The 16,413-nt window shown below is 38.5% G+C and overlaps 1 protein-coding gene across 4 annotated transcripts in view; it reads left to right on the top strand.

The window, feature by feature from the left end:
* The window catches only part of PHACTR2 (phosphatase and actin regulator 2), a 131,510-nt gene extending 122,797 nt beyond the window's left edge, over positions 1 to 8,713 (top strand). For all 4 annotated transcript variants that reach the window (XM_064708270.1, XM_064708267.1, XM_064708269.1 and 1 more), the window contains 4 exons: positions 35 to 96; positions 1,080 to 1,217; positions 3,508 to 3,584; positions 7,135 to 8,713. In XM_064708270.1, coding sequence (XP_064564340.1) covers positions 35 to 96; positions 1,080 to 1,217; positions 3,508 to 3,584; positions 7,135 to 7,150 — 293 coding nt within the window. In that variant the 3' untranslated portion in view covers positions 7,151 to 8,713. The remainder of the gene's footprint in view (positions 1 to 34; positions 97 to 1,079; positions 1,218 to 3,507; positions 3,585 to 7,134) is intronic.
* Positions 8,714 to 16,413: the final 7,700 nt, after the last annotated feature.

Genomic DNA, 16,413 nt, shown 5'->3' with positions numbered 1-16,413 from the left:
AATATTCACTCCTTTTTATCTCTTCTGAAAACAGAGAAGAATGAAGAAGAGGAACAGGAAGCCAAAAGAGAAATAAAACGTAGACTCAGTAGAAAGGTGATGATGTGCTTTTTTGTATTGTGTATTTTTGTACATAGAATTATGTTTCATAAGAATCTGAAAATCAGTGTGTAGACATTGCTGCAAATGTCCATCAGTCATTTTCCCAGATTAGAAATCTGCTTGGAAAGCAGTACAAGCCAAGCCCTTGTTGGGGGAACCCCCCGTGCTGTCCAGCTCCCCACACCTGGAGAAGCATACCGAGTCTGACCATATTGCTGTTTCTCAGCAGGAGACATAAGTGACAGTTTTCCTCTGCAGCAGGACCACCCCTGTCACATATGGTCAAGGGCAGCCACACCTGCTGATCCACTCCTTCCTAGAGCAGTGGTGAGGGCAGCAAAACAATGTGATCCCTACAACATCCCTTCAGTGCTTTTCTAACCACATCAGTGGTCTAAACTTCTGCAGGTGGGATCATGCTCATTGTCCCTGGAAATGGAGCAGTTACAGGTCTGTTCTGGGAGAGGATGGGAGGAGTTTTCATAAGTATCCCTGGTCTGCCTGTCTCTGCAAAAATACAGTTTCCTTAATATGATAATCCTTAGTTAATTAAAGTGAATATTGATTGAGGTGATTGAAACAATTTGGCATTATAATGACCCCTAGATGGTCAAAACCAGGGCAGATACTTCCAAATGTCACGTATTTTTGATATTACAGTTTTAACACGGTATAACTGTTCATGCAGATGGCCTAGTGGGGTAGTGCCAGTTGCAAAGTCACAATTAACATTCCAGGGATAACTGTCATGATTCTCTGTGACCTGCCCAACAAAGACTATTTTTATAATTTAAGAAATCAGGTTAGGCTGCCTCCCCATTCCTGCGCAGCACTCCCAGGATGGTGCCTTTTTTTAGACACCTGAAAGTGACCCTATTTAGAAATACCATTAAAGTTCTCTTGAGATTACATCATACCCTTCTCTTTTATTTCATTTCATCTTATTAAGCATACTATTTTCTGCCTCCTGCTTACAGCTCAGTCTGAGGCCTACAGTGGCTGAACTTCAGGCGAGAAGAATCCTTCGATTTAACGAGTACGTGGAGGTCACGGAATCTCCGGATTACGACCGTCGCGCTGACAAGCCTTGGGCCAGGCTAACTCCTGCAGACAAGGCAAGGCACAAATGCAGATTAAAAGAAAAGGCTTTCATCTGTCACTTTTGGGGAGCTTTCTTCTGGTTTACATTCTCTTGATTGCCAGCATCACAAATGACATCTGCTGGTGACAGCAAGATTGTCATGGTGCTACTGTGCGTCTACTGCTTGCAGCTAAGAAAACCCACTCAGGTGCCTATTATGAGCATATTTTACACCTCCATTATGACAGTTTGAGCCAGAATTTCTAATTTTTGTTTTCTATTTTTTAAAACCTTGCTAAGACAGATAAAAGTTTACCAAAGGTGGCCCTGATCTTTGGGAATTCATGCAGGGATTTGCAGGCATGAGTCTGCGTCACTGCTACCAGGAGTTTCTTTTGCCATTCATTTGAGTGAAAAAAAGGTAGAAGTTCCTCCATCCTCCTCAAGGTTCTTGGCCATGACCACCAGTGCAGGGAATGACCATGAGCATGCAGCAGAACTTCTTGGGAGGACTGCCCCTAACATCCTACAGTTAATAAAGCTCTGCTGCCTGACTACAAAGGATGAGATAAATGATCCTGTGATTCTCATTTTTAAAAAGTATCAGTCAAAGGTTACCATAAGGTACTCTTCCATTTCCCTCCTACATTACTTAATGAAAGGAGAGCTGTAAGATTCAGGTAGCCCAAAGTGCTGGGTCTTAAAGCACGGGGTCTGAACCAAGACCTGTGGACTTAATGGAACTCCTGTGAGATGTGCTTGACATGAAAAGTGGTGTGTGCAAGAGCCCACTCTATTTTAGCTAAGGGTAGTGAAGCACTGATTTTATTTCAGCTTGTATTTTAATATTAATACTTAAAAATGGCCAGCTCGTCTGACAGTTGTCTCAGGCCAAGGTGAAATAGTTGAAAATGTAGTCAGAAAAGTGTGTAGATGTTGGTTATGGGAGATACTGAGCACTGTCCAGTCCTCCCATAGTCTGTGGGAGGTTAGAGGACCCAGCACCTCCACTTTGACCAGCCAGGGTAAACTGCACTAGAAAAACACAATGGAGTTGCCTACCTACTTCAGGGTAGCAGGTTTTAGTCTCAATTCATTTTGTAATTAACAGCTGCCCAAGGCTGATCCTCTCCACCCCAAATTTATTGGCCTTAGCAGAAAAGCAGAGTTGGGATTGCCTGAAAACTCCCTTGTCCTTTTTTTCCAAGAGAAATCATTCTTCTAATTCCGGTAGGAGCAGAAAATTGTGCTGCAGCTCTATTACAGAGCTGGAGCTCTGCTGTCTTTGTTGCTGATTTGGTGCTCAGAAGTCACTGGCTTCACTAGCTCTACAGCAGCCTCATGTAAGCATGCTGTTGTGGCTAAACACAACCACCCCTGCTTAAAGCAAAGTTTATCATTTATAAGACTGCAGCCTGCTGATGGTATAATTTTATCATGCTGCTTGTCTGCTCTGCACTGAAAGGCATGCACATTAGATGACGTTTCTTTGGGGATTAATGAAATGATACTGTCTTATTTAAACTGATGAAAGAAAAGAATGAGTAAGAGTAAACTGTCATTTCCTTTTACAGTGAAGGTGTGTGGCATAGAAACAAAACCTCTTGTAGTATATATTAGAATATTTCAGAAACTGTATTTACTTGATGAAGTAAATTGCTTATCAGTCTCTTAACATAAGCAACAAGGCATTTACAAACTGTACTGAATTTCTGCTGTTCTTTAGTATCTGCCAACTAAAAATCCAAGACTGAAATGTCCAAATATTAATGTCATTTTAAATAAAACTAATCAAACCAAGTGATTAATTCCATTAAAAAAAAAAAACTTTTCATCCTGCACTCCTGAAGTCCTGTCTCCAGAGGGGAGATACAAGGACCCTGCTGTGCACACAGTGCCTGTGCTGGCAGAGTGACTCACCAGCTCCTCAGGGCTGTGCCTGGAGATAGAATCCCCTCCTGTCTGCCTACTCAGCAAGTGATTGTCAGGGTAATCCAACCCCTTGCCCATTTTTGTCAGTAGAAGTGCTCTGTTTCAGTCTGGGCTTTGTTCACCCATTGCAGTTGATTTGGTGTTTCTTGGTTTACTTTTGGTGCTTGATGCTTTGCATTTCTTTGTAGTGAATGTGTACTTTGAACAGCTCTAATTGAAAAGTCATTCATGTTGATGATCAGAAATGTGTGAGAGCTGTGGGTTACAGTAAGGAAAAATTGAAATGGGAACTGTAAGGCACCTGCAATGATAGGGCCACGTTGCTTTCAGACTCTTTGTTTTCCTGAAATATCATATTTCTTACGGTTGCATATATCATTATTGCTTATTAGGCAGCAATACGGAAAGAACTGAATGAATTCAAAAGCACAGAAATGGAAGTACACGAGGAAAGTCGGCAATTTACCAGGTGGGTGACTCCCCCTTCTTGTGTAAGTGTGAGAAACAAGTATGACAGCAACCCTCTGCTTTCCTGCAAGTTCTCTGCAGTTGTGTCATGATTTGTGTGCATTCCTATCATGAGTCCCCTTGAATCCCACCACTGATTCTGTTGGAATTCCCACTATTGCTGATGCCATCTCTATACAGCAGTGCAGGTGACTGCAATGGATTGGTCACTATGTAGAAAAAGATTGGAGAATCTAAAAAATAATCTTATGCAAGAACCCATCAGTTCTTACAGATGAAGTTAGTGATCTTCAAGCACACAAAATAAAAGGGGCTTCCTTTCTCTGGCAGCACTCCCTTGCTCATTAAAGTATACATTTGTGTAGATGCATTTCATAAGTGAAAATTAGATGATGCTTTGAACTTCAGAAAAGCTCTAAGGGTCACTTAGGCTCCTGGCAGTGGTTTCTGGGGAACAAGATAGATTCCCTTGTTGCCACTTCTAAAGTGTTAATGTGGATTTGTTTTGTTCTTTGCTTCGGATAACACCAAGATGTTGTCTGAAGCATTGTTATTTGAAGAAGCTCTGAAGTGTCCACAGTATTTTAGCAGGGTTTCAGACTTGGCAGAATTATTCCTAGGGGGAGGGACACACTTTCTGAAATCTCCATGGCTGTGTTCATTTTTCTTGGAAGTTACAAAGGCTGGAAATTGCCACCAGCAATCAAAACTTGATGTTAGGTTGGCCCACATTGTGTCCATAGTATTCATGTCTTTGCTTCTGCAGAAAATTGTCAGACAGAACCAGTTATCTAAGACTGGGTCCCTTCTGTTTCCTGCTACTGTTTCAACCAAACTCAGGATCTGAGCTAGTGAGTGTGAATCACCAAATTAAAAAACGCATCACAAGTAAAATTCATGATGGGCGTTTCATGTATCTTCTACTTCACTGTTTGATTTCACAACTTCAGTGATTCCTTTCTCACCAAAGCATGGAGTTTTTAAAAATAATAATATCACTTCTGTGTAGATACAACATAAACAAATTCATTTTTAAAAATCCAAACCAGCTTCACAGACAGCAAACCTAAGCCAGAAGATGAACCAGGATGCAGGGTTTTAATGTAGCATTGCATTCTGACCATTAGAAAATGTATTTTTCAAACATGGAGATGTATCTTTTCATTTGGCTTCTGATGTCATTTTCTCATTAGGTTGCACATAGTATATCTTTTTCAGAATGTATAAAAATACTACTTTAAAAAAAAGAGCACCCAAGGGAGAGAATAAAAATAGCAGGTATAGAAACCACGTCCCTGCTTACATTGTTGTGTTTCTAGAGTTGCTTTGCAATACTGAAGCCTAAGTACAGACAGGTATGATTCATACAAAAAGAATTGGATATTTTTTCATGAGCTTTGAGAACAGTTGAGGATGATTACAACTGGATTCTTGAAAGCTGAACCAGGAATCTCGCAGTGACAAACCAGTAAAAAAGTGAATTATTTTCTTCAAGGAGGGCCTTTGAAAATGGAGTAAAAAATAGGAGCAGCCAAACTGTGATCAGTGCAGGCAATGATTCTATAGGGTGCTGAAACAATTTCAACCTGAGGGAAGTCAGTTTTTTTCTGTTCTTTATCCCTGCTCCTTTGTTTCACTGGTCATGTTGTGGAGTTACTACACAGAAGTCAGAAGAGTAACACTAGAAAAAACTAATTAAGAGCAGAATAACATGCAAATGTTTTAAGTCAATTGCAATTTTGAAAATAAAAAGAGATCTTATTTTCCCTGGGACGTCTCATTAAAAATTATGTTTTCTGCTACGTAATATTGGATTGATACAACAAAAGTGATTTAATGAAACCATATACAGAATTCTCTAGCCACAGCATTAATTTCTCATACATCAATTATTTTCAAGATCACTGAGATTATGCAAACCAAAAGACATTTGCATTGGCACCTGATTAGCAAAGGCTATTCTGTGATAGACTGAGAAAACAAGGAAGCTGCTTAATAAACAAAAGTAGTTTCTAGTATATGGTTTCCTATATTATTGCAGATTAAATATAGATGATTTAATATTATAATCAGTATTTACAATATATTTGAAATGTTAAAAATCTATATCAAACTTGAAAAAGAAAGAACAATGGGTTTCATTGTTCATCATTTATGGTAATGACTGTTACTTGACTGGTTTTCTAGTCCTAGTAAATTAGACTGATTCTTTCTGTTATTTCATAACAAAATTCAAGAAAATTAGTTTCTAAAAATAAAGAAATCAATACAAGTTTGGGAGGAGCATATTAGCAGGTGTTCATTAAGTGTTTCTAAGGAAAATGCTATATATAGTCCAGCATATTGTTTTTCCACAAAATACAAAACCCCTGTGTCTTTTTAGCAATCCTCTGTACCCTCATTTAGCAGATCAGCTGCATAGTTGTGAATGTCAGGCTTTGTGCACACCTCCTTCATTTGAGAAATCCATCCCTGTATTGGATTGAATCAACTTACAGGGATAATGTGTGGAACTATTAAGAGAAAATGTGTCAAACAAAAACTCAGGTAAATCTGTTGTGTAGATGTATCATTATCTATGCCTTTTTCAGGCTGCTGTATCTTTTACTACTTCATGGACAGATTAATTTTTAAAGCCATTTGAACAGAGATATATGTCTATACACCGAGAACCTGATACTGGTGCCCTCCTTACCCTTTTGCTTGGATTCATTACGTTTAGCATGATTTAGAATTTCAATTGCTGTAGGTTCCTAACTTATTATAGAAAGGGTTGGTGACACCTTTTGGTGCAACCCACTTCTCTAGCCATCATACAGGCAATCTGGAGTGATGTACACGCCCTACCTAAAAGCCTAAAAACGTGAGGTATATTTGGGTCTCCATGTACCTCAGTTCACTGCTGTTAATAAGAAGAAAGCATCTGAAATGCTATAAAATTTGCTGCTTAATTAAAAGAAAATACAAAATTTTGTTAGCCTCATTTTGCACAAGGATTAAAACCCCAGAATTTTAATTTTTATGCTTTAGCAAAGCTTTTCTGATAATACTTACTGACAGCATCTGCAAATAATGGACGCAGTTGTAGCTAAATCTGTATTGGCAAACAGACTGGAGACTCTTCTCTGGCCCTGAGGCCAGCAAGCTTGGCACAGCTTGAATCCATGCAGTTAAGCTGTTTCTCTCACCTCAAAACAGGGTGATGTTCCCCATTCCCTGCCTGCCTGCTGTCCTGTGCTAACCCCAGCCATGCCCAGACAGTACCTGAACGCACTGGCTGGCCCAAGCAAAACTCTGCCAGGGACCACACTGGCAGGTTAATGGCACAGACAGACAGTGCTTGAGCCACACCAAATCTCTGTTTGGTTTTCTAAGCAGATAGAGATGGACAGCAGGAAATAACAGGTCTGACTCTAAACCAATACAGATCAGGGAAATCAGGAATAACTGGCCGACAAAAGGAAACAGCTTTGAGAACAGGATGACGATCAGTGTCATTGTCAGTTGAAATATAATACACATAATTCTAAGATTTTAATTTATCTTTTCAGGTTTCATCGTCCATAACTGTTTGACCGCATCCCATATTTCAAGTAACAATTTTCTTTGGGGAAATCATTGCATCCTGAAGACCTGAAATTGCACTGGAACTTGATTATGAGTGTGTGCTACAGCTTACCCTGAGGCTAATGAAGAAAGTGGCCCTTGTTTTTGTCAATGGACAAATGATTAGTCTAGGAGGAGAGCCCAGAGGAAGCGTTTGTCCATGTCCAGACAAACCACGGTTCTGTGGCCAGCCCACACGGACAAGCCAGTGGACTTCTTTGTGAGAGCTCCATGAGTCAGGAAGTGCCGAGGACAATCGCTGGAGAGCCTGCTGCCAGGATCTCATCCACCTTCATGGGGCTGGGACTGAGGGAACAAAGAGGGAGCGGGGGTGACAAAAGAACTGAGAGCTGGGGGAAAAGAGACTTTTGTCTATCAGTCCACAGAGCTAAGTGGAATGGATGGGGCTGCTCAACAATGCATTTGGCCAGTGGGAAGAATTATTTTTTAAAAGAAAGACTGTAAGCAACTGTGCATGTAGGTTTTTTTCAGTGGATGCAGCCTGTCTTAAAAAGATAGCAAGCCATAAGTCCTTGTGTCATCAGTACTTTAGGAAGAACTGTCATTTTCTTTGGTGCCAGTAAATACAGTTGCCAGAAATTAGTCCTAGTATAACTCAACTGTCTTTTTTTAAATCCCAGTGCACATGCTTCAGGAAAACACATGGAACATTCATACAGAACAAGTAATATATTTTTTGGCTTTTTAATGTTGACATACTCTGGATCCTCAGAGATACATAAACAGGATTTGAAGGACAAATCATGTGACACTATGAATGCAATGAAATGCTTTGTGTTTAGAAACACTCCTTGCTGTCTGTCTGTCACTTGCCATTCAAACCAGCGGGATCATTATCTTTGTCATCCATGGCAGGCAGTAGTGACAACTTGGACATCATGCTAGTGTGAATCCAAAGTCAGAATTGAAATTAGGCACAGAAGTCTTTATTAGTAGGCCTGAGCAGTGACTACTAATGTAACTTTTTACATTTAAGGACTCTTGCACTGCTTTGAGGAAGAAATCCCAAACGAATCAGCGTGTCTTCAGCTAGTGGTCCTTTAAAAGTGAAAGAAAAATCCTTGGAGTGTCTCCAGCCTGTTTTTATTGAGTGTGAAGAATGAGTCTTAGATTCCTAATTTTTTATACTATCTTGAAATTGTACATGTGAATAGAATACTATTAAAATTAAGTGGTATGGAGTGTGAAAGGCAATACATGGTTTTTCTAAATTGGCCCAAAGGCCTATTAAAAAGCCTGTGGCATTGTTTACACTAAGAAATTCTCTGTCCTATATTAGCACTTATTTATCCTTTGAATTAGTGTACACAACAGTGGGGGGGGGGGTCCTGGAATTCACATATGCATACATTTAATGCAGTATTACAATATATTTGCTATTTATCCTTTCTAATGTGTGTACATATTACAAATTATTTTTGTCTTTTATGTGTCCTGTTCAGTTTTTAATTATGAAGTGTAAGTATTTCTTTTTCTGGCAATAAAAGATCTGTGTAGATGTGATTTTTACCTCAGATCCTGTCATAGATTCTTGTGGAATGTGTTTAGTTTATAAAATTGAAGATTGTTGTTAGAGAAGTCAGCCTGAAGGCAGGAAGGCAATTTGGTGGCTAAAATTAGATATCCCTCTTTAGAGCTATTTACAACAAGACCAGGTTTGCATAAATGAGGTGGATTATTTTAATGAAGAACACTTCTAGTAACAGAAGAGTGCTTTCCAACAGCTGCCACTCTCTGTCATTCTATTATTTTTAAAGACATTGGAAAAGCTGTTTTAAAAAAGGTAAAATTTAAATGACTTTTAGGATCCATTACACTTTGGTAAAAATCTAATGATGTACAAGCTACAAAATATCAATCACCAAATAAAAAAATCCATCTACATGCTTGTAGGAAAGAAAAGGAAGCAGCACCTTCCTTTTTTAATGGAATCAATAAGAGCCATTAGGATTCCATTTGCAGAAAATAAGCTTCTGGAAAGTCCATCATTTTATAAATATAGAAACACCACTCTGACATCAAGGAAGCAGTGAAAATGTATTCTTTGGCACTAAATCATACAGGAATTAGCAAGGCATTAGGTTTGTCAGCAATTCTGGTAGAATGCTTATTTTTATTTTTAGAATTTGAAGAGTAAACTAAAAAGTTACACTAGAATAGTTCTGCCTAAACTTTTTTTTTTTTTGCTGATGTTGCCAATGTATGATGTAGGAATGTGTGTCCAAAATCATGTAAAGGTCTACTATATTGACTTTGAAGTATAAAACACAGTATTTCACTTCAAAGGAAATGAGAGGAGCAATGAAATAAATCTCAGTGTTGCATTAATCCCATTGAAACATTTGAGAGCAGCCAAGATACTGAAGACAGAAAGACAGCTGTTACACAGGCAGAATAACTGGGGCAAAGGTAAGGTCAGACTATAAATATTTTATATAAGACAGTAGCTCCACCACCATGCCAAGGTGGTGCTTACACAAGCAAACTAAAACTTGTTAAACTCTTGGGATGAAGTGAAAAAATTGACTTTGCAAGAAGGCATTCCTCTATACTAGGCCTAGACCATGGATGGAAAGTCATGTCCCAGCCTTACTGTTTTAAGAGTAATAACACAAAGATGAGGATACAACTTCTGGCTCAGACACGTGAGGTACCACTTAGGCTTTTCCTATCTTCCTTCTGGGGTTGGAGGGGTTTTTTAAAAGTATTCCCTCCAAGACATTTCTAGTTGCAGGACTCTAGCCTTGGTAGAGATGCTGAATTAATTTTTAATTTCTTACTATTTTGGTAATAATCAGATGCATAGTGTGGCCCACAGTTCAGTGAACTAATTAAACACATTTATGTAATTGGACAAAAAGAGTTACCTTTATGGAAAGGTAACTTGTAAAATCTTATGTAAAATCTTATGTAGTATACTACATAACATTATTATAAGATGTAGCAGAATTAGAACTTAAGACTATCCATAGTGTATTTTAGCTACTCAGAGACACAGAATTGTATATACTATTTTTGTATTCTAAATACAAAATTTAGAACTTAGAATTTAGAATTTTGAAATTAAATTTTAAAATTGAAAAATTGAATTTAGAAATTTAGAATTTTGTGGCAGAATTTTTTGGCAGAAAAACAATAGCTGTAAAGTGTTGTCCATGCAATAAAAAATAATGAGAATTTGGTATGTCACCATGTGCAGTGAAGCAAGTTTGCTTCAAGAAGCCAGAAGTCAATTTCTGCTGCCTCTCCTAGTTGTCTGTATTGATAAGTTCAAATGTTTTCCAGCTGCATCAACAACCCATTGGAAATATTACACCATATACCTGCTTTGGTGCTGCATGCCTTCTAGAAGGGAAAAATCAGGGTAAGTCCTGAGAAATTAATGAATTAATAATCCTAGAGTTAAAAATAAAAATATGTTAAACAGGCAAAGAAAAAATATAACTTTTCATGCAAAGTATAGTACAGTCCAGCTGGCTAAGAGGGATCAGCATGATAATTTTTATCAAGTTGGACTAATGATTTAAATGTCATGCACAAGATATGACAAACCTTACACACAGGATACCTGTGTTACCACAGAGTCAGGTATGTCTACATCCACAGAAAGAGAAAATGAGCAGCTTTTTGGCTTTTGGTGGCTTCTGAAATTATCTCAAATATAATATTTATCAGTATAATCACACATCATAGTATGTTGCTGTGGGTGCAAAAGAATGGGTACTTAATCAAATCCTTATTTCTTCTTCACATAAAAAATTGAAATGGTTCTAGAGTGTCTCATCTCTGTCCTCTTTCAGGTAACACATATTAGTCTTTGTAACTCAGATACAGTCTATCTGGATTTTTTTTTTAATTGTGCTATATACGTTGACTCAACAAGTACCAAAAAAAAAAAAAAGAAAGCTAATGATTATTTAAGATAATGATTATTTAAGCTAATACCATTTCAACTGGTGATTTGAAACATGTTAGGACCAGAAGATAGATATCTTCAAAGTCACTGAAAGTATTCTTGGCCATTTGTAGTTCTACAGACTGCATTTATTTGTTGGGTTTATCATTTACCTACAGCTGTGTATTCCACCACCCTTACTGTGGTAGACTTCACACCACCATCTGCTTTGGCTAACCTGAGCACCTCTTAGAGAAGCACCACAACCTCAGTGCTCACATGGAAAAACCACATCAGATAAGCACCCGTGTTTTAACTTGAAAGCCAAATGAAAGCTGTGAAACAAAGGGATGAAGTATCCCTGATATTACAGAAATTAGACCCCTCCTTCCAGGTGAAGTGAGTGCTTAGTTTCCTGCAGAGATGCTTCAAACTCAGACTTGTAATTAATAATACTACAGTTACATGAGACAGTTTGTTTCAAAGTAACAGTTGCTTAACCTGACTATAAACTCAATCTGAGCCCCAATTTTGTATCACCACAGAGTGCAAAAAGATCCAGCCAGCAACAGACTAAAAACATCTAATCCAGTCTGGCAGCCTGGGAATCAAGCAAAACTCCCTGACTGTCTGCAGCTGGCAGGACTTGGAGTCAGGGTAGGGAGAGCCACTCTGTCACCTGGTACCTGGCAGCACAGGCCTGTGTGAGCACTGCTGACATCCTAAACAGAGACCAGAATATTGGCCCATGTCTTCATGTCTGTTAATGCTTTAAGGACAAAGAAAACCAGGTTGAAAGCCTACATTTGCATGAGACTGTCAGGTGCACATGAACCGTGTGTTTAACACTTTCATGTCCTCTGATATTCAGGAGTTAAGACCTTCACCATTGTAAACTAAACTGAAAATATACTCGGTGAAAAAGCAAGTATGGATAAACTTGCCTCCTGCCTTTAGGATCTTCCACATTTAGTTCTGCTATTGTTGCTAGCTGTAGTCTTATTATACCAAGATCAGTGCAATATTCACTGATGGGGCATAGATTATGATGAAAAGAAAAAAATATATATTCTGAAAGATTTTATAAGGATGATAAAAAAATATTTTGAAGGTCAAATTAAAAAAAAAAAAAAAAAAAGCAGCCCCCAGTATAGCTTAAAACTTCTATTTAACAGAAATCTGAAAAAAAAAACCCACCAAAACTTATGGAACTGTATCTATACAGAGAAAGGGAAAGGGAGAAATGAAGTGAAATTAACATATATTTGCTGTAATGTTCAAACAGGTTTATATTTATAAACTCTAATAACTAATAAGGTTTTGTTTTACTTTGTGTTCCCATTTCAAGATTTTAATGGAAATAAAGCTCATATGAACTAGATACAGCATTTCACCAATATTTTATAGAAGCTACATATTGCATTGGATAGAAACAAAGAAAGCAATGGTATTATCTGTATCTTCTTGTTCAAGCATAAATTCTTTCTATTAAAAAAATCTTGCAATACTATGTCAAATTTAACAATATTTGAACATTGTTAGGATATTGTAAAATGTTAAAACATTGCTAAACATATCTTCCATTCACTACTTTGTGTGGTGGTATACTGATTTGTAAACTTGTACAAATTTTGGAATTAAAGGAATACTGTGTTTCATATAATTATTATTTTAGCTGGTGTGATTTGAAACAAAAATATCAATGGCTTGTTTGAACGGGAATTCAACTGTATCAGCAGCGGGGGAAGGGTGGAGAGATGGCACATGCTTAATTTCCTGCAACTGTTTACATTGCTCTTAAGTTTTGGGGGGAAGAGGGGCTTTCCTTAAAAAATAATAAATAAAACAAACCAGAATTCCATTTACAACCGAACTGCAAATCTGGGAGAGGCACAAGAAGACTGCAGAGCCCAGACACCGTTGTGCACACAGGAGCTGATAAAGCTGGTAGGTTTGTGTCCCTTCCCGGTGTTCTGCGGCACAATAGCTCAAACAGTAAATCATGGCAAGGTTTGTGTGCTCTGCTTTGGACCCAGCTGCACCTTAAACACTGGGAGATCACAAAGCTGTGTTTCTCTGGCAGAGCTGCAGTACAGCAGGACAGGCTCAGCAGTAGGAATCACTGCACTGCTGCCTCTTCCAAGCAAACCCGCATGGACACGACCACAGTAAGGGGGGCTTGATCACACATCCACAGCAGTGCGGGCTGCTGAGCTCCAGGATGGTCTTCCAAGGTTCCAGTACAGCCACAAGATTCTTACTTGCTGAATAGACTCTAAGGCAGCCACAACCACCTGCATTGGAATTGTCACAGAAATTCATTGCAAATAAAATTTTGCATACAGTGTCACCCATTCATACACACTGGGCCAGTTCTTAGACTTTATTTTTTCTATTACTTCCTTTGATTTTTGATTAAATGTTCCCATTTTTAAGTCAAGTAAGGCAAAAAAAAATTCAAACCTTGCTTCCCCATTGCTCAATAGTTACCGGTAACTAAATAGTTACCGGTAACTACAAAAAATGTACATCTGCTTAGAATGTATCAGCTTAGAATTGCTGTCCCTCTAAAATGTACTTTCCACATGTTTCATTACTTTCAAAAGATGGAAGACTGTGGAGAATCAACACCTACAACTTTTCAGCTTATGCAGAGCGGATTTTTTGTTACAATTTTAAAATTAATGCTAATTGGTTCAGTGTGATTGAATATGGGAACTCTGAAGAAGTGGCAGATCTGATACTGCATTTTATACAGGTGTGTGATACCTGTGAATGCCAGTAACTCTTGATTTTAATGACAGCTACTTCTTGAGGTTTTATCTGTAATGTAATGTGTATATTTATATATATATTTATATATATAAATATATACCCACACACAAACACACACATATATAGTCCCCTATCATCACCAGAAAAACATAAAGAATGTATTGGGGGTATATACAGTACATATGTTATGCTTGTTTTATGGTGTTTGTATTAAACAAGGAAACTGAAAGTGTGCTGCCTAGTTGTACAGTACTGTAGGATCCTCTGCTGTGCACAGTTCCAAGCACTTTAGACAATTGTTTAGCTCTTTGAGTTATAGATATATATGAATGAATATATAGAAATAGAAAATTTTAAAAATCACCTCCAGAAAATTGTTCAGAAAATCTTTACTGAAAATATTTTCTTCTTGAATCTCTAGCATGTACATAGGCACACACAGTAGAGTTAAATTCAGAGAGCCTCCAGAAGCCAAATTAAATTTCCTCCTTGTGGAAGTGAAATGAAAGAATTTTCCTGAAACCTTCCTTTGTATTCTGGCAGTCCTTCAAACACATGTGGTAAATTCCCTGTGTGCGGTGTATTCATGGAGAGTTGTGTTGAAAGATGTGATACTTGGTTTAAAAATAAAAAGTTAGGGTTGTAGCTCAATGGTTTGGAGACCTAGCCTGTGCTCCCAGTTTCCCCTTTTTTATCAGCAAGAAGTGTTTCTTAGCAGTTTCATTGACAGCAAATTTGCAGTGGAAATACACCTGCTGCAGAGGAACAAAACTGATCTGCACAGCTGAGGGTTTAGCCTAGACAGCAGTGCATCTGCCAGTCTTTTAACTTTCAAAGTGACTGACAATAACTTTTGGGTTTAAATACTTTGAAACAATTTCTTCTTTGCAAGAACGAAGAGAACAAAAATGAACATAAATTTCCTCACACAGAAGGCAAGTTGATGATTATGTTAAGGAGGTGCTTCCAGCATATTATCTTTTAAGTGGCTGCCTTGACAGTGAGACTGTTTCAATACTGACCATTTTTCTTCTGCAAGCATAAAAGGAGTAGTTAGTGACCAGAGCACTTACCCCCTCAGTGTCTGTAGATGCCCTTTGCTGAGTGCCGTTAGCAGTCTCTGCGAAGAATCTGCGAGTGAGAGAGTGCAGTGGGATGGATGGCCTTGTAAGGCTTGGATGAAATGAGAAGCTTCAGCAGAGTCTCCGAGACACTCTCTCATACACAGTTCACATACATGTAATACTAAATATTGAACTTTGATATAAATCAGGAGATGACTCACCCTCAGGTATCAACAAAGGAAGCAATGTGGTGCCTATTGTTGCTAATCCATGATTCAAACTCATCCCCAGATGTATTACTGAAGTATAGAGATATATTACTGTTAGTTTACATTTGCAATCTTCTGTGATATGGGGAGGAACCTGTCTTAATCTCTGTGTGAACATATAATACATATCCTTCCCCCTAAATACCTGGAATCTAACCAGGAAATTCAGGGGAAGGATGAAAATTAAAGAAAAACAGAAAACACTGAGACTTAACAGGCAAACTTATACGTAGGAAACAGCTGAAAGCAAAAGTTAATTTTTCCCAAATCCAAACTGACACAATGCTCCTATACCAGATTTGGGGTGGTGGAATGACAGTACTGCCAGCACCAGATATGGAGGTGCCAGGTTCAGGGGATTGTGAAGTGTAATCCTGTCACCAAGTCTATGTACATGCACTTCTGTGGATGCCAGAGAGGCATGTCAGGAACTTGGAAGCAATAAGGAGTAATCTAATCTACATCATTACCCCACAAATAAATGCTAAGCACTGTGTTTTCAACAGCTGAGCGACTCTGTTCTTAATTACCCTGCGAAAATCCAGCTCTGCTATTCCAGCTGTCACTGGGTTGGCAGTACAGACCTGCTGCAAGGCAGAGGAAAGTCCAGCCTTTGCACAGATATAGGCAGAGATAATCTGAATCCTCCGAGTACGGGAGCTATTTCAGCTGATGGACTGGATCAGATTAGATTGTGCACTTCTGCAAGAGTGGTGCGATGAAAGTGGGTAAAGATTCAAGACTTCAGAAAACAGCCAGAAGAGTGAAAATCTGGGTTCTTTCGGAGCTCTAGTGACACCTACTGAAAACCAATGAAATCCACCCAAATATGAGTAAAGCTAATACTTTAAGGTATATGCATGCATATATATTTAGCTGCATCCATACCCACATAGTGTGGGTAACTTTTCTGAATTTCCAGTGAAAACTTCTTCTTAGCTTGTTACTGTTTTAGTCGCCTGTAAACACATGGGAAAAAACTGCTCCTCTCTGTTTTATACTTCCCTTTGAAAACTAACAAAGCAGGTTTTAAAATACCCAGCATACTTCTCTTTTTCTTAGCAAGGAGCCTGTACGTGAGTGCCCACGTTTCTGCCCAGCCCCGCTACATGGTGTAGGTAACATTTATACAGCTACAGTGTCATACTGCAGAATGGTTCAGGTTGGAAAGGACCACAGCGGAACTTCTGCTCCAACCTC

Source organism: Zonotrichia leucophrys, chromosome 3 (genome assembly GCF_028769735.1).
Source record: "Zonotrichia leucophrys gambelii isolate GWCS_2022_RI chromosome 3, RI_Zleu_2.0, whole genome shotgun sequence".
NCBI lineage: Eukaryota > Metazoa > Chordata > Aves > Passeriformes > Passerellidae > Zonotrichia > Zonotrichia leucophrys.
The sequence above is the reverse complement of the archived record's forward strand: the minus strand, read 5'-3'. Positions and strand labels throughout refer to the sequence as shown.